The sequence below is a fragment of the Passer domesticus genome, chromosome 33 (assembly GCF_036417665.1).
Source record: "Passer domesticus isolate bPasDom1 chromosome 33, bPasDom1.hap1, whole genome shotgun sequence".
NCBI classification, from domain to species: Eukaryota; Metazoa; Chordata; class Aves; order Passeriformes; family Passeridae; genus Passer; species Passer domesticus.
The window spans coordinates 2,811,564-2,829,753 of NC_087506.1; the positions used below are offsets into that span (position 1 = coordinate 2,811,564).

At 50.8% G+C, this 18,190-nt stretch overlaps 1 protein-coding gene across 2 annotated transcripts; it reads left to right on the top strand.

The window, feature by feature from the left end:
* Positions 1-1,620: 1,620 nt before the first annotated feature.
* On the top strand, positions 1,621-5,533 carry LOC135288493 (zinc finger protein interacting with ribonucleoprotein K-like). Of its 2 annotated transcripts, none has more exons than XM_064401879.1 (2): positions 1,621-4,154; positions 4,345-5,533. In XM_064401879.1, the coding sequence occupies exon 2, from the start codon at positions 4,353-4,355 to the stop codon at positions 5,097-5,099; it is 747 nt and encodes a 248-aa protein (XP_064257949.1). In that variant the 5' UTR covers positions 1,621-4,154; positions 4,345-4,352; the 3' UTR covers positions 5,100-5,533. The 2 variants fall into 2 exon arrangements, with proteins under 2 accessions (XP_064257949.1, XP_064257948.1); XM_064401878.1 differs by having other exon boundaries at positions 4,392-5,533.
* Positions 5,534-18,190: the final 12,657 nt, after the last annotated feature.

The following is an 18,190-nucleotide window of genomic DNA, read 5'->3' on the forward strand; positions in this document are numbered from 1 at the left end:
AGTGGCTTTTCAAAGCCCAGGCAGAAATGAGCCCTGAGGCAGCAGCTCTGCAGTGCTGGCCACCAGGCCGGGCTGCCAAGGGAGGCTTCTGGCCATGCCCTGCAAGCATCTGCTGCTGCCAAGGTGCCTTTGCTGCCTCAGGCTCTGCCTGGCACAGCTCCCAGCACAGCACTCTGCCCTTGTGCCCAAGCCCTTCCCTGTGCTGGGACTGGCCTGGGGCTTTTCCTGCAGCAGGACCTGCCCTTTTGATGGCACAGGAAAGGCAGTTCCTGCTGGAGCAGGAGGCTCTGCCTGCCATGGGCTCCAACAACTCCAGCAAGGCCCTGTTGACTTCAAAATTGCTTCCTAGAACAGAATATTCTAATAATTGTTGTAATTCCAGTACTGTGGTTAAGATCTTTCTGACTAATCATGATCACAATCCATCAGGGCTGTATTTATATAAATTTCTCTGGTACTCCATCATTAATCGTGTGGGACAAATTGCATTAAGGTTCAATTCCACCTCTCCAATCTTTTATACATAAACCTTTGACAAAGTCTGGGCTGGGATTGGATGCAGCCTCTCCCAGTCTCCTCTCTTAGAAGGAATTTTACAAGTCTGGGGGTCCTGCAGGGGTTTGAGGTTCCATGGTGGCTGTTGGAAGTAATTTCTCCACCTCATGTCTCAACAGGAGTTTCTGTAATAACGAAATGAAGCTTTTGCCTGAAGCTCCCACTGTGCTCATGACAGGAACCGCTGTGAGTGTCTGGGACATCCCGGCTCTGTAGCAGCCTGGGGACTCCTGGGATGTCACCATGGAATGGCTGTGTCTGCCTCTGACCACAGGGCTCTTTACCATCCCCAGAAACCCCTGGGAGGTGTCCATGGAGCCCCTGTCTCTCCCTGTGACATTCTAGCTCTTAAACAGCCTGGAGACTCTTGGAATGTCCCCATGGAACCCCTCTGAGGACCTGTGACAAATCTGATCCTTAGCAGGCAACCATCCCCAGCCCCCTGTTGCTATGGTCAGTTTCCATGGCAACCATCCCCAGCCCCCTGTTGCTATGGTCAGTTTCCATGGCAACCATCCTCAGCCCCCTGTTGCTATGGTCAGTTTCCATGGCAACCATCCCCAGCCCCCTGTTGCTGTGCTCAGTCCCTCGGCAGCTCCATGCAGACCCCATGTCAGGAGTGGTTGCCATGGACACCAGCTCAGGCCTGCAGCCAGAGCCCGTTGCCATGGCAACCATTGGCAGTCCCATCCCCAGGGTCATGGGATCCCAGATCCACAGAATTGGCTGAGCTGGGAGGGACCCATCAGGATCCTGGAGTCCAACTGCTGGCCCTGCACAGGACACCCCAACAATGCCAGCCTGGGCCTGGCAGCGCTGTCCAAACGCTGCTGGAGCTCAGAGAGCCCTGGAGCTGGGAGCCTTCCCTGGGGAGCCTGGGCAGTGCCCCAGCAGCCTCTGGGGAAAAACCTTTTCCTGAGATCCAGCCTGAGCCTGCCCCGACTCAGCTGCAGCCCTTCCCTCCAGTCCTGTCCCTGGGCACCAGAGGGAAGAGGTTCCCACAGCCCCAGCCAGGGACCCGCTCCCAAGGCTGTTGCCATGGCCACCAGGGCTGGGACCAGCTGGGATGCTCGGTTTCCATGGACCAGGGTTCAGGAATGGGATTCTCCCCCACTCCCAAGGATGTTGCCATGTCCACCAGGGTTGGGACCAGCTGGGATGCTCGGTCTCCACAGGCTGAGGTTTAGGAATGGGATTCATTCACCCCAATGTGAGGAACGCAAGGCTGCTAGAAGTCCCACAGGAAGCCCAGCTCAAGTAGCTAGATTCCTAAATTAGTCCTGAATTCACAGGCTTGGAGACTTTGCCACATGTGAAAATCATAAGTGTCTTCGTCCCTGTCACCTTTGTCACAGCTATACAGAGTTTTTCCTTCCTTTTAATAATCTTGGGCCAAATTTCCATCTTTTTTTTTTTTTTTTTGGAACCTGCCAGCAGCTGAGCTGGAGCTGTGCAGGAACCGATGAAACTTGGAATTGGCACAGAATTGCTTCCATTGTTGGTTTATTAATGTTTGGGATTTGTTTACATTTCCATCACAAGTGACTTGTGGCAAGAGCAAATGTTCCTCAAGGCATTTAACATGGTGTTAAGTTTGATTTCTGCCAAGTTTATTTTGTCCAGTGCCCAGGGGATGCTTGAGGGATGCTTGGGAGGGGCTTGGGGGGATTCTGTCCCTGTCCCTGTCACCTCAGGCCATTCCTGAGGTGGTGTCCATCATTCTCACCCCAGGGAATGCCTGGGGGTCTCCCTCCCTCTCACCCCCATGCCAGGGGGATGCTCGGGGCAGTCTCTGTCCCTCTCAGCCCAGGGGATCCTCAGGGGTCTCTGTCCCCTTGCCCTGCTGGTTGCTCGGTGGTCTCTCCATCCCTCTGGCCTCAGGGAATGCCTGTGCAGGGCTGGGGACCAGGGGCTCTGTGTCCCTCTCACTGCTGAGGGTGCTTGGGGCTGGGGGGCTCTCCGACCTTCCCATCCCTGTGGAGGCTGGGGGGGTCTCTGTCCCTCTCAGCCCTGGTGTGACCCCACCCAAACATCATCGGGGTCAGAGGGACAGAGACATCCCAAACCCCCAGAAGGGCTGGACCTGGGATCATGCTCCTACCCACATTTGTCTGTTTAGCCCAGAAATGAGTTCTGCACATTTAAGGCTGGTTCTGAGAGCGAAGGGAGGGAGGGAGGAAGAAGTGAGCAGTTTGTTTTACAAACTGCACTCACTCCTCCACATTCCAGCTCCTGGAGGGACAGATGGTGGGACAGGGCTCTCCTTGGCTTTTAGGGGTTTTTTAGCTCTCTGAGGCAGAGAAGTTCCCTGGACTGTGATTTTTCTTTTTCTTTGGAGCTGTTTTAACCTGCTCTGGACTGAACACCCAGAAGGGCACTGGCAGCTCACACCTGTGGCCCATTGGGCTGAGTCTGGGCTGTGGCTTTTCCAGTGATGGAGGAACTGATAAGAGACAGATAAGAGACTGATAAGAGAATGAGTGTGCTGAGCTACAGCCCAGGGAGGAACTTGCTGAGTTTGTCATCTCTTTTGGAGTGGCAAGAGGTTTTGTTGTTTAATATTGGTCATTTGCTCTGCTCGTGAATCCCTTGCCTGTTAAATAACCAGGTGTTTTCTACTTTTCTCCAAGGAAATCTTTTCCCAAACTGGTTGGTGGAGGGGCCGCTTGAATTTGCTTTCTAGTGGAATCCCCTTTTCAAGGTTTTCTCCCAAATTTGCCCTAAACCGGGACAGGGCAGTGGGGAGAGGAGAGAGCCCCAAGTAACTGGATTGGCTGGAGGCTGGAGATGGGGACCCTGGGACCCCAAAGTGTGACATTGTCCCCTGTGTGTGTGGCCTTCTCAGGGAGAGGGTTTTACACCTGAGCCAGTTTGGGTAGGGGGGATGGTGTTTACCCCCCGAGCAGGGATTACCCCACTGTTTCAGGTTGCAGTGCAAGATGTAACCAAATGCATGTTTTCCATCACCACCTTTAGAAACTGTTATAAACAGGCGGGGCAGTGTTCTTTACCTCTTCCATGACTCAGCCCTGATAACATCCCCAGGGGCTATCTTAGGTTAATGGGCCATTGAGTGTCCCTGCAGGACTGGTAAAATGACATCATCCCATTGTGGGATGCTCCACCCAGGGGGAGGAGCCACACATTCCTACCTGGATATAAGCTGAGACTTGCAGCACCAGGAGCACCTTGGCTACTGGATTCCCAGAGGACAAGAGCTCCATCACCACCACTGGACCTTAAGAGGAAGACCAGACCCTTCTACAGGATCACCGCTTCGACAGAATCACATTCATCACTGCAACAGGACTGAGGCCACCATCTAATGGGACTGCTACCAGCACCCTGACCAACAGGGTGCCAGGTTATATCCTGACTGTCAGTTTAAGGCAGTGTTTCTGTATCATTGCCTTAATCTTAATTTTCTTCTTAAATTGTAATTCTGTCTTAGACTGTACCCCTGGTTTACCCTCAAACCTGTACATAACTCAATGCACTCATCTCTTGTTTTCCTCCCAAAACAGAATTTCCCATCTCAAAACCACTGCCAGATGGAGGAGAAGGCTGCGAGGAAGAGGAAGATGTCCCAGGACCATCAGGTAGGTGAGGAGGAAGTCACAGCCCCTTTCCCTCTCTCTCCTGCTCCATCTCCCTGCAGAGCACAGCCCAAGGCTGCAGGACAACCCTGCTTCCAAGGCCGTCCTGCCAGGGATGCACGGGGAGAATCTCCTTCCCCTTCCCTCTGGCATGGTGGGAAATCCCATCCTCTCCTTGCCCTGCCTTCCTCAGACAAGGAGATGAGGATGGAGACCAGCGAGGACAAATCTCCGCAGCAGAACCTTGTGGAAGAGGCCGTTTTGAGTGGCTCCATGGTACAGGAATCCAATGGGGAAGAAAATTCCCTGAGATCCTGCAGGAGGAGGTGCTCCAAACCCAGCCCAGGGTGCTCTGAGGAGGAAAGACCCAGCCTGTTGCAGGAAGGTGGACAGAGCTTCAGCCAGAACTCAGAGCTGATGGTCCATGAGCAGCTTCATGATGGGGAGAAGCCCTACAAGTGCTTGGAGTGTGGGAAGAGCTTCAGGCAGAGCTGCCACCTGATCTGCCACCAGAGGATCCACACCGGGGAATGGCCCTACGAGTGTGGGGAGTGTGGGAAGGGCTTCAGCTACAGATCCACCCTTGTGACCCACCAACGCATCCACACCGGGGACAGGCCCTATGAATGCCTTGAGTGTCAGCAGAAATTTCAGACCCGCTCCACTCTCCTCAGGCACCAGAGGATTCACAGCGAGGAGAGGCCCTTCCTCTGCCCCAACTGCGGGAAGGGCTTCAAGCAAAACTCCCACCTTGTCACCCACCAGCGCATCCACACTGATGAGAGGCCCTTCCTCTGCCCCGACTGTGGGAAGGGCTTCAAGCAAAACTCCCACCTTGTCACCCACCGGCGCATCCACACTGGGGAGAGGCCCTACCAGTGTCCCCAGTGTGGGAAGAGCTTCATCAGCAGCTCTAACTTGACCCAACACCAATGGAGTCACCGGTAAGGGAAACCCTGCAAATGCCCCTGCTGCAGGAAGAGCTTCATGAACTGCTCCAGCTTCATCCCCCACTGGATGACCCATGCTGGTCAGAGCCCTGGTGATCCATGTTTCCTGTGATCCATGCTGGGAGGACACCTGTCCCTTTTCCTGCCCCTGCCAATGACATGATGTGGAATCGAATAACATGAGGTTGTGGCCATGGCCGTGACATTTCATTCACTCCCACCTCTGGTCATTGCTAAGGGCAGGAAAGGGAGTCTCTGTCTCCCCTCGAGGAGAAGGGTGTCCTTCCCAGGCAGGAGGAAATTGTGGCCGGGAAGAGACAGTCAGCTGAGTTGTAGTTTTCCATTTTTCTTATCCCTTTTGTTATCAATATTGTTGCTGTTCCTGTTTGTTCCTCATCTTGTTGCTGTTCCCAATAAATTCTTCCTATCCTAGCCCAGGATCTTTGCCTTTTGTGCTTTCCATGGGAGGCAGGAGGGCAGCAATCGGCAGCGCGGTTTTAGGGGGAGCAGGAAATTGGGGAATCCCATTCCTGAACCCCGCCCTGTGGAAACCAAGCATCCCAGCTGGTCCCAGCCCTGGTGGCCATGCTAAGGATCAGATTAGTCACAGTCCAACAGAGCGGTTCCATGGGGACTTTCCAAGAGTCTCCAGGCTGTTCAAGAGCTGGAATGTCACAGGCAGAGATGGGGGCTCCATGGACACCTCCCAGGGGTTTCTGGGGATGGTAAAGATCTTCTGTGGTCAGAGACAGTCACAGCCATTCCACGGTGACCTCCCAGGGCACCTTGGGCTGCAAAGGCACCCATCTGTCACAGGCACTCACGGGGGCTCCACGGTGACATCCCAGTGGTCCTCAGGCTGCCAACAAGCCGGGATGTCCCAGACACTCACAGGGGTTCCTGTCATGGGCAAAGTGGGAGCTTCAGGCAAAAGCTTTATTTCTTTATTGGAGAAACTCCTGCTGAGTCATGAGGTGGAGAAATGACACCCAACACCCACCATGGATCCTCAAACCCCTGCAGGGCCTCTACTTCTAAAATTCCTTCTGAAAAAGGAGACTGGGAGCGGCTGGATAGAATCCCACGTCCAGACTTTTTCAAAGGTGTAAAAGATTGGACAGGTAGAATTGAACCTTAATTCAATTTGTCACACAGTATTAACGATGGAATACCAGATATATTTATATAAATATGGCTCTGATTGATTCTGATCATGATTAGATAACATGGCTTATTTACACCACAGAGTAAATTTAAAAAAAACCAAACTAGTTATTTACTCCACAATATGGGAACTATAACAATTATTCGAATATTCTGCTTCAGGAAGCAATTTTGAAGTCAACAATGCCTTGCTGGAGTTGTTGGAGCCCATGGCAGGCAGAGCCTCCTGCTCCAGCAGGAACTGCCTTTCCTGTGCCATCAGCAGGGCAGGTCCCACTGCAGGAAAAGCCCCAGGCCAGTCCCAGCACAGGGAAGGGCTCGGGCACAAGGGCAGAGTGCCGTGCTGGGAGCTGTGCCAGGCAGAGCCTGAGGCAGCAAAGGCACCTTGGCAGCAGCAGCTGCTTGCAGGGCATAGCCAGAAGCCTCCCTTGGCAGCCCGGCCTGGTGGCCAGCACTGCAGAGCTGCTGCCTCAGGGCTCATTTCTGCCTGGGCTCTGAAAAGCCACTTGTGCTCCAGGAGCCTGCCTGGGAAGCCATTGGCCCCAGCACCTTGGGCACAAGATATGAATGACAAAACTCTTCATGCCAGCAGAGACAAGGCAGGGACAGAGGAAAGAGGAGAGCCAGGCCCAGGGCTGCCATGGTGATGGCTGTGAGGTCACTGCCCCTGCAGCAGCCTGGCTGCCCTCAGCAGACATTCTGGCCAGAAGCGTAGTGAGGGCACCCAGCACATCAGAGAACTCACACAACAGGAATTCTGTCCTTGGGGATGAGAGGGTTTCACTGGGTCAGGCTGCACAAAGGTCCTGCTCTTGGAGAAGTCCTGGGGTTGGGAATCCACTTTTCTGGGAAAACAGTTGCAGTTTTGTGCCGCTCTCATAATTGTAAAATATTTCCTCCTTCTAACAAATGTAAATCCACCCTCATTCAGTTTAAAGACATTGACCCTTTTTCTCTCACTGTAGATTTGGGAGAAAATAATTTCGACCACTGTTCTTCTATTTTCACAGACCTTGGAGAGAACCCAAAAATCTCCCAAGATGGGGTTTGGAGGCCTCATCACATAACCAGCGGGAGGAGGCTGCAGGCTCTGGGCTCACTGGTGTGGAGACTGAGGACAGAACAGGAGTAGTCCGGGAGGGAGTAAAGGGTGGTTTCATAGAGGCTGGAGCTTCTCTTCATAGTGGGAATGAGCCTGAAGAAGAAATAATTGTGCTAAGGGCAGCTGGGGAGGCCCAGACTGGATAGCAAGAGAAAGGAGTTTCCCTGCCAGGGCAGGGCTGTGGTGCAACACATCCCCCAGAAGGAGCCTGGAGCAGTCCAAGGCTTTGTGTGGGCAGGCAGAGGCAGGCAGGAGGCAGAGCTGTCAGCAAAGGAAGGGGCCAGCCAGGTGGGGCAGCCAGGGGATGACAACAGCCTGCAGGGACAGAAGCGCAGGTTTGCTCAGCATCAGAGACATCTTTTCCTCGCTTCTCCCCCACCTGTCATCACTGCCTCCAGTGTTGTTCTCTGGCTGCAACCTGGGGACACTTTCTCAGTCCTGTCCCTCAGAAGGATTGGTTTAAAGTATGAGAAACTTCTGTGTTTCACTCTCTTTTTGAGTCCCTGAGAAGTTCTCTGAGCACACTCTGAGGGACTGAGTCTGATGCAAAGAGCACCAAAGCCCCAGAGGGTCATTAAAGTCCTGGTGCTGTGTCTGTGCTGCTGAGCTGGGCTGGGCTCCTGGCCCAGAGGCGGCTCCTGGCAAGGGCAGCACTGCAGAGAGACAGCTCTGGCCAGGAGCAGCTCCTGTGCACAGCCCAGCAGGGCTGGGGCACTGCCAGGGCAGCTCAGGGACACCAGCAGGGCACAGACAGAACTGACAGGGGCTCAGCACTGGCAGGGGCTGGGGGTTGTCCCAGAGGGGGCTGTGTCACAGCGGCACCTCTGTGGCTGTGTCCTAGAGGCACAGAGCAGCTGTGATGTCAGCAAGGGGCTGTGTGACAGCACAGAGTGGGCTGTGTGAGGTCACAGGTTGGGCTATGACATCACAGAGTTTGTTGTGAGAGGTCACTGAGTAGCTACAGCATCATAGAGGGGATTCTGTGACATCACAGAGCGGGCTGTTACTTCATGACATGGCTGTGTGATATCATAGATCAAGCTGTGAGGTCAAAGTTTGTGCTGTGGCATTAGAGAGTGGCACTATCATATCATAGGGAGGCTTTTGTGACATCACTGAGGGGGTTGTGACATCACTGAGCTGGCTGTGATGTCATAGAATAGGGTGTGAGGCCATGGAGCAAACTCTGCCAACATGGAAAGTGGCTTTGTGACATCAGAGAGTGGGTTGTGACATCGCCGTGTGACTGTGTAACATCACAGAGCAGGCTGTGACATCACAGAGTAGGTGTGTTTCATCTCAGAGTTGCCTTCGACATCGAGGAGTAGGCTCTGTGACATAAATGGCTGGACATCATAGAACGGATTATGCCATCACAGGGTATCTCTCTGACATCACAGAGGGGCTGTGACATCACAGATCAGTTTGTGACATCATTGAATGGCTGTATGACATCCCAGGGTAGATTGTGTGATATCACAGAAGAATGTGTGACATCATCCTGTGGGCTGTGACATCACATCACTGTATGACATCCCAGGACAGGTTGTGTGATATCACAAAAGAATGTGTGACATCATCCTGTGGGCTGTGACATCACCGTGGGCTGTGTGACATCACAGATCAGCTGTGTGACATCACAGGAGCTGTGAGACATCACAGGGGGCTGTGTGACATCACAGATCAGCTGTGTGACATCACAGGAGCTGTGAGACATCACAGGGGGCTGTGTGACATCACAGATCAGCTGTGTGACATCACAGGGGCTGTGTGAGGTCACTGGGGAGGTCACTCTGCTCCAGCCCCCCATCACAGTTCCCCCAGAGCAGTCCAACGCTGCTCGTGCACAGTGGGGTCCCCTGTCCCCCGGGTACCCCCGCCCCCCATGCTGCAGCCTCCCCCAGAGGATGTTCCACGAGATCGACCCCAGAGTCTGACATGGGGACGGGGGGTCGGGGCTCTGGGGGGTGGGACAGGGGGACAGGGACCCCCCGGCAGCGTCCCCGTGTCCCCCAGGGCCAGAGTCTCGGCGAGGGCTCTTTCATCCTCTTATGCACGAGCACTTGAGAGCGCGCAAAAAATCCCCAGCAAGGGATCAGCAAAAACCAGATTTAATATTAAGGGATAGCAGCCCAAAGTTCCTTGGCAATAGTCACTCTGTTCCTGAATGGGCAATTCAGGCACACAAAGGAAACAAAGAAACAACAAAGCCAAAACAAATCCAGCCAATCAAACCAGAAATGAAACAAGAACTCTCCCTGTGTGTGTGAGTGTGCCAAAAGGGCAGTGAAGGCAAGGGTAAATGGAATATGGCCTAAAAGCTTAACACAGCTCAAACCTAACAGGACTAAACCTTGACTTCTACCTTGAACTTCACAATTTAGCAAAAGAACAAAGATAATAGTATTTCACGTAACTTGCAACCTATGCCATACCAATTTAATAGAGAAATAACACTTAACAGTATTTAACTCAGCTTATAACTTATATTAAACATAACAACATAGCAAAGGAGCAACTCTTAGCAGCATTTAACCTCACTTAGCCCTGGTGACTTAACCTCATTTACAGGTCTGACTGACTCAACTATCCAAGGCACTCCAACCCCTCCGAGAGCAGCATTTCTGCCACACTTCCCTAGCACAGGCACTCCTGTGTGCACACAGACACAAAGAGGCAGTGCAAGGCACCTGTGACAAATTCCCCTGAGGGCAGGAAATGCTCCCTGTGGATGCTTTGGCATCTCCCCAGTGGGTGAAGGGTTGAGCCTGGAGGAGTGGGGGGATCGGCCCAGGCTCTGTCCTTGTTCAGGATCCCCGAGTGCAGCAAACGGGAGAGTTCCCGGCTGGGAGAGGCCCCACTCAGAGGGAGTCGCTGGCCCAGGAGAGCTCCAAGGGGCTCCTTTTGCGGTGCTGTTTGTAGGGCCCCAAGAGAGGGGCTTCAGTCACAGCAATGGTTCCTCCTCGCCGTACTTGGCATCAACAGCTTTCTTTGGCAGTGTGAGAACAGGCATGTTGTGCCCCTGAGGGAACAAAACCAGTTCCCAGGGCTGCTCCTACAGCAACCAGGAGCTGGTTGGGCAGCAGCAGTGCCTGGGGCAGCCAGTGTTTGTGCTGAGCTGCAGAGGAGCTGAGCCCAGGGGCTGTTGGCCAAGGCCGAGGCCCAAGGAGCATTTCTCAGCTGGCAGGACGGTCTGAGAGCGGCAGCAGCGCCCGGGGCAGGTGGGGCTCCACGGCGCCGGGCCCGGATGGCGCTGCCGGGGCAGCGGGCGGGGCTGGGGCCGAGCTGCGGCGGGCCGGGGAGGGAGCCCGGCCTCGGGGCTCACCCATGAACCTGATGGCCGCCTCTCGCAGGGGCTCTTGGGGGGTCTCCAGGTAGCGCAGGGCCCGGCGCAGCTGCTCAGCCGCTCGGCTCGTGTCCTCTGCCAGCCGCAGAGAGCGGCAGCAGGGAAGGCTCGGCGCGGGCTCAGCCCCTGTGGCAGGCGCTCCCTGCGCCCAGCCCCGGCCTCCCCTGCCCGCACAGCCCTGAGGCGCGGCCAGCAGCCGCTGGCGCCGGGCTCCGCAGGGGGCAGAGGGCCGGCTGCTGCCCGGAGAGCCGCGGGGCCGCCCCGCAGCCCCGCCGCGCCGGGGCTCCATGGGCACCCGGCTCGGGCCCACAGCAGCCTGGAGAAGAGCCCGCGCGGCCTCTGGCAAGGGAGCGGCGTGTGGGGTGGAGGCTGGCACCCCTGCATACAGCACTTTACATGGACTGACTCCAGACTTCAGACCTTACAGAACATGGTTTCACAGTTACATTCACACAATAACAGATCTCTAGAGCTTTGGGCAATCACACAGCAGGTTCTTGTTTCCATGTGGCAGGATGGTAGATGCCGGGGTCGGCTGTTACTTGTCTCTGCCCCAGCATGGGAAAAAGTGGTTCTGGGTAGGCCGCGCTCTCGAAGAAGGAGTCTGGACTTTTGCTTTTAGGTCTTCAGTCGAGTTTATTATTTCTTATCTACAAAGATTTTCTGTCTGTCCAGCCGAGGTCTGATCAGCAAGACAGCCAAAGGCACTCTCTCCCGCCGACGAGGCGGTTGTCTCTTTTATAGTGAAAATTACGTATTAGATATTTACCTTTAATTCCCAATACTTTCTGCCCTTGTTGGCAAGTGTAGTCTTTCTATGAACCAATCCACACATGCCAACATCATCCTGAACATGGATGCCAAGGAGAAGAAAGAAGAAGGACAGGGCACGCCCAAATTCTTCCATCTTGGGACTCCTGATCCATGCACAGAATTCTAGACCCCCCTGTACAACGCATAAAACCCCCCTGTACAGTTCATTCTAACTTAAGTTCTTATAAGTGAATAACATCTCCTCACCATTCAGACCTGAAATTCTCTCATCTCCTCACCTTCAGGTGTCATTTCTTAAAAGGATCAAAGTCAAGCCACCAGGTACTTTTGGCAACATTCCAGGGCCTCCGAGCCCCCCAAGGGTTGTCTCGGTAGCTCTGGACATCCGGAGTGATGTACTGAGTTCCCACATCTCCCCCTTCTGTTTGCACCAAAAGCACCCTCTTTGCAACTCGACTCATGACACCCCGCACACACAAAAGAATGCATGGAATTACAATCAAGAGGACTATGAGAATCACCAAAATTTGAAACCCTATCTTTAAAAATTCTTTTCCCAAAGGTGAAAGATCAAAAAACTTTGCCATGTCCTCAATCCAAGATCCAGTGATCTCGCCAAGTTTCTTCACACTCTCCTCTATTTTTTCAATATTTTCATGAATTGACCTGGAATGATCGGAGAGATTCATACAGCACATTCCTTCAAATTCTTTGCACCCATGGCCATGAGCGAGCAAAAGATAATCGATTGCTGCTCTGTTTTGCAGAGTTGCCTGTCTTACACTGTTCATGTCTTGCAACATGTCACTCAGTGCAAGAGAGACTGATTGAGCATGCTTGCTCAGCCAACAACCCATACGATCCAATTGAGTCAAAGCAACCCCTGCTGCTGCCTGAGGTGAGAAAATTGCTGTCGCAATTCTCCTTGCCTTGCTCCAAGTGTAAACCCTGTCATCACAATTCTCATCAAAATGCTGTAAAGATCTTTTTTCTTTATGTTTTTGTTCTCTCTGCATTTTTAAATCTGGTGTCAGCATTGAAATTCTTCCAATGCTGCATGGACCTCCCTTGGCATTCGCAGGAATACCATGCCAAATCCTGTCTCCACAAATCAAAAAGAATCCCCTTGGCAGTTGCACTGGAACTTGGAGTGACCCTTTGTCTGTCACCATGGTGTTGTTGCACCAGGCTGACGCATTTCTGTAGAATTCATGACTGGGAGTGACATCAGTAGTTTTGTTTGGCTTTGCTGTACCTGAAATCTCAAATTTCATGCATACATTCATTGTCATGGACCCGAAAATCTCCAATTCCTGAGGTTCGGAAGAAGCCACAGGAAGAGAATGTGTCCACGTACACCATTCATTCACAGGATCTTTAACAACCTGTGAGATCTCGATTGCAGTGTGTCCTGGAATTGGCCATTCATTCACCAGCAATCCAATCATGCATGCTGAAAATGGCCTCCCTGGTCTGGAGTGCGTCAGGCAAATGCTATCTAAATCTGCTGCCTGGGCTAAAACTTCCCAAACATTTTTTCCTGGCTGATTGACTGGCAAATTTGCTTTGTTGTTCAAGACCATTGGCAATGAGACAAAACACATGAACATTGCAAAGTTCATCACCCCACCTTTCTGACTAAATATCACCATTTTTCACCCAAAGTTTCACAGAAAACCCCCCAAAGTCTTTTATTCTTCTGTTTCTTCTAGATTATTGCTTGTAGTTTGAGTCTCCTCCTCCGTCTGAGTACTTGTCTCTCTGTTTTTGGGATCTGTGTTCTTTTGTTCTTGCATTCGAAACGGCTTCACGTGTCGTGCTGACACCCACTTCGGACCTTGCTCTGTGGAAACACAAGCGAAACCCTTGCCCCAAGTGATTAGTTTGAAAGGACCTTCTATCTGTCCTGATTCTGGGTTTCTGATCAAAACTAAAGGATTCTCCCTTAGTCTTGCCTGTGAACTGTTTGAGAAATGTCTCAAAATTGGAGGATTGGGTTCTGAAGATGAACTATTTAGGAAATTCAACACATACAATGCTTTATTTAATTTCATGTGTGGTGTCGCCTCTGGCTCCCCCCTCCTCTGTCTATCTAGAAGGGATTTTAAGGTATGGTGTGTTCTTTCAATGATTGCTTGACCTGTGGGTGTGTGTGGAATACCAAAGGTATGTCTGACACCCCATTTTTTCAAAAATTTGTCAAGCACCCTGCCTGTATAAGTTGGACCATTATCTGTTTTTATTTCCTGAGGCACGCCGAACGACGCAAATGCTTGTAGAAAGTGTCAACAAGCATGGTCTGCTGTTTCCCCTGCATGTGCTGAAGCAAAGACTGCTCCTGAAAATGTATCTACTGAAACGTGAACATTTTTGAGCCTTCCAAATGAGGGATATTTCGTGACATCTGTTTGCCATAGCTGAAGACTTTCCAGTCCTCATGGATTGACCGCTCCTGTTGAGGCTGGCGGCTGTACAAGTTGACAATCTGGACAAGCATTGATGATCTCTATTGCCTGAGTTTTTGTGAGACGGAAAGATTCCATCAATGCATGTGCATTCTGATGAAAAAAGCTATGACTCAATTTTGCCTGCTCAAAAATGTCTGGGAGTGTCTGTGAAATGGGCATTGTCAACCTGTCTGCTCGAGCATTCCCCTCTGCTAAAAATCCTGGAAGTGTTGTGTGAGCTCTGATGTGTGTGATAAAATATTCATGTTCCCTATTTTCTAACAAAGTTTTCATGCTCACCAAATATGAATACAATATTTCATTGTTGGCCTCTTTCAAGAGTGAACCTTCCAAGCGTCTGACTACCCCCGCGACATATGCGGAATCCGTAATCAAATTGAGAGGTTGTTCAAACAATTGAAATGCTCGAGTGACTGCGGCCAATTCCACAATTTGTGGAGAACCCTGAATCATCCTCACGTCTGAGTCCCATTTCCCTGTCTCTGAGTTCACCCATGTGATCACTGACTTGTGTGTCTTCCCTGAGCCATCAGTGAATACTGTGATCCCGTCCAGAGGTTCTTCACTTATTCTTGGCTTTGCTCTGTAACATATTTGTGACTGCAGCACTCTGTGTTGCGGAAAATGAATTGTGCAAGTTCCTGGGAAAGCTAACAATGCAATTATTAAGTCTTTTGATTTCTGCATTGCCCATTTAAAATAATCTTTTTTCAATGGTAAATGAATGATTGAAAATTCTTGTCCTGCCATTGTCAGCAACATTGTTCTCCCCTTGATGATGATTTGCGCCATCATTTCTAGATCTGTAAGAATTGTTTTTGAAGGCCTGTATGGCAGAAAAATCCATTCTATAATTATCAAAGAATCTCTTTGGGATGAATCCCATTGAAAGATCAAACCGTGGAACTGTGTTTTCTCTCCCAGCACTGCCAACTCAAAAGGCAATGATTCAACGAACTGATGTGCTTGACGCTTTTGAATAGCATCTGTGATTTTTTCCAATTCCTTCTTTGTCTCTCGCATGAGTGTTCTGGGAGATCGAATGTCTGTGTCCCCTCTCAAAAGATTGAGCAACGCTGGAATGTCGTTGTTTGTGATCCCTAGAATTGGTCTCATCCAGTTGACTTCTCCCAAAAGTTGTTGCAAATCATGCAGATTGTTGACTTTTGTGCTGATCTCCATCTTTTGGGGGTTTATCATTCTCTCTGAGATTTTCTACCCTAAATATGTCCAAGGTGCAATCTCCTGAATTTTTGAAACACTGATTTCCAAGCCTGCCTTTTGCACCTCTGTGATCGCACAGTCACGAGCTTTTTGCAGCTCCTGTTGTGTTGACGCTGCAATGAGCAAATCGTCCATGTAATGAATAATCTTCACCTGTGGGAATTTCTTCTGTGCCGGTGACAAAGCTTGTGCCATGTACCATTGACAAATTGTCGGCGAGTTTTTGAGATCTTGTGGAAGTACCACCCAATGGTATTGTTGCAACGGTGCTTCCTTGTTGATACTTGGAACGGAAAAGGCAAGTCTTGGTGCATCATCTGGATGAAGTGGAATGCTGAAAAAACAATCCTTGAGATCGATGATCACGAGTTGCCAATCTCTGGGAATCATCGAAACCAATGGAAGTCCCAACTGAAGAGGTCCCATGTCCTCAATGACTTCATTGATCTTTCTGAGATCATGCAACAGCCTCCATTTACCTGATAGTTTCTTTTTGATGACGAACACTGGAGAATTCCAAGGGCTATTTGTTGGTTTGATGTGTCCCTTCTCCAATTGTTGTTGGACCAGGTTCTTCAACGCACTCAACTTTTCTCGTTCAAGGGGCCACTGATCCACCCAAACCGGATCATTTGTTTTCCAAGTCAGTTTCAGTGTGGCGAGTGCCGCAGTGACCCCAATTAAAAATCCACCTCGATCTTCGTCCCCCACTGAGCCAACAAATCTCTTCCCCAAACTGTGATTGGCTTTTGCACAACAAACGGACGAATGATCGCTGTTTTGTTTCCCGGTCCTGTGACAACAATAGAATTCTCACTCTGCAGACATAGAGAAGCTCCCCCTATGCCTGAGAGAGATCCCAGAGGCACAATCAAATTCCAATCACGGGGCCAAAAGATGTACGATATTACTGTGACATCTGCTCCCGTGTCAAGCATTCCTCTGACCGCTATTGTTCTGTCCCCACAAGTCAACTGACATGTGAGTGTGGGTCGATCTCGACCTATGTGTTTGATCCACGTGGCATGAATTTCAACATTCTCCCTCTTCCTCATCAAAGATTGACAAAACCTGCCCAATGGCATGTGGTGGCAATGCGAAAGCTCTCGCAACTTGAGTATTTTCCGCCACGATCAACGGTGGACGGAGGGCTTTTGCTAGAACTGTTAATTCTGTATTTCTGTCTGCTGATATAACTGATGGATAAACAATGAGTCCCAGGATACTACTTCTGTCCTGCCCTACTATTAAAAAATCTTGTTTTTTGTCCGAATGTCCATGGACACCTGTTGGTACCCCCGCATGACTTTCGTTCAAGAAACACACTAATTTGGAAGCTGCCAATGTGCACTGCGCTCCTGGTGGAAGAAGGTCTGGGTCGCTGGAGAGTCTGCTGAGGACTTTGCTGAGGGTGTCTGCTTGATGCTCTCCGATGACTGTCCTGCCTGCTCTTGTGTCATCGCCATCACTTGTGTCGTTGCGCGCTGGCGATTTGTGTGCGCGCTCTTTTTCCCGTTTCCCGGATGTGGTAAAGGATTTCCTTCCACATCCGTCTGAGAATAACATTCTTTCACAGAGTGTCTTCCTCTTCCGCATCGTGCACAAAGTGGTTTTTGCGGTTTTTGCATCTGCGCTTGTGCGTGTGCTTGTGGGCAATTCTTCTTAAAATGTCCAAATGCTCCACATTTGTAGCACTGTCCTCCTGGTGGATTGTTTTTCTTTTGGATGGTTGCAAGAATTTCATTCTGCTGTTGAAATATTTTGTCCAGCATCTCTTCTTCTGATTGTTTTCCCGAGTGTTCTCTCAGCTGGTTTTCCCACTCTCCTCTCAATTCATCTCTCACGATTGATGCAACATGCTGAGGCGTTCCCACCTTGCTGCATGCTTCCACCATCTCTGCCAAGGATGGCCGTCCTGGCATTGCAGTGATGACCCGTTGACAATCCGGATTGGCATTGCCGAATGCGAGACTTTCCAAGAGTGGTCGCTTCGCAGCTTCGATGGTCACCTGCCGATCCACCGCTTGCGTGAGTCGATCTATGAATGATGAATATGGTTCCGTGGGACCTTGCCTGATGGTTGAAAATGGGACATCTGGAACTCCTGCTGGAGCGATCTGCAAGATCGCTTTCCGCGCCGCTTCCTTGATGTCATTCAACACTTGCCTTGGAAGACGTACCACTTGTTCTGCTGGATTGTCATCTGGAGGATCCCCTGCCAACTGTGCTTCAGTGAGGTTCGCGTTTGGCCCGCCTTGATAATTGTTCCTCAACTCTGTGAGATATCTTCGCCATCTTCTTTCCCAGATGAGATTCTGCGTGTCTGTGAGAATCATTGACACAAGGCTTCGAATATCAAATGGCGTCAGGTCATACATGTTAAATGTTCCTCTCAGGAGCTGTTTAAAGTATGGTGAATCCAGTCCATTGCGTTGAACAGCTCTCGCTAAGTCTTTGATCACATCGTGATTCAACCTTTCCCACCTTGGATTCTGCCCCTGCGCATCATATGTCACTGGCATTGTCAGATCTCCTGATCCTTGCAGCAAAGCTTCTTCTGTCAGTTCTTTTTTGACCTGTTTCCAATCCACCATTTTCATTGGTTGTTCCTCTTCCTCCTGTAGAAATTCTTTTGGCAATTGCATGCACAGTGGAGTCTTCGATGTCAACAGTGATTGTTTTTCAAACAGTCTTTGACTCGAGGTCTTTGGTCTCGCTCCTGAACTTAAATAAGGAATTTGAAATTCTTGTGTCTGCATCTTTTTCATCGCATCAAATGATGGCATATATCCTTTTCTTGCTTCTGCTGCTGAAAACATCCATGCCGGAATTCCTTCTGATGCTGCAATTTGTATCACGTCTTCTTCTTGCCCTTGATCCTCGTATAATGTATCTTTGAGTTCTAACAGTGGTACTGTTTTCTTTGGCGTTGCCTTCCCTTTATATGTTGTTGGAAAAAACTGCTGCATTGTTGCAGTCCTGCCATGAGATAACGTTGTGGCTCTGCCCTG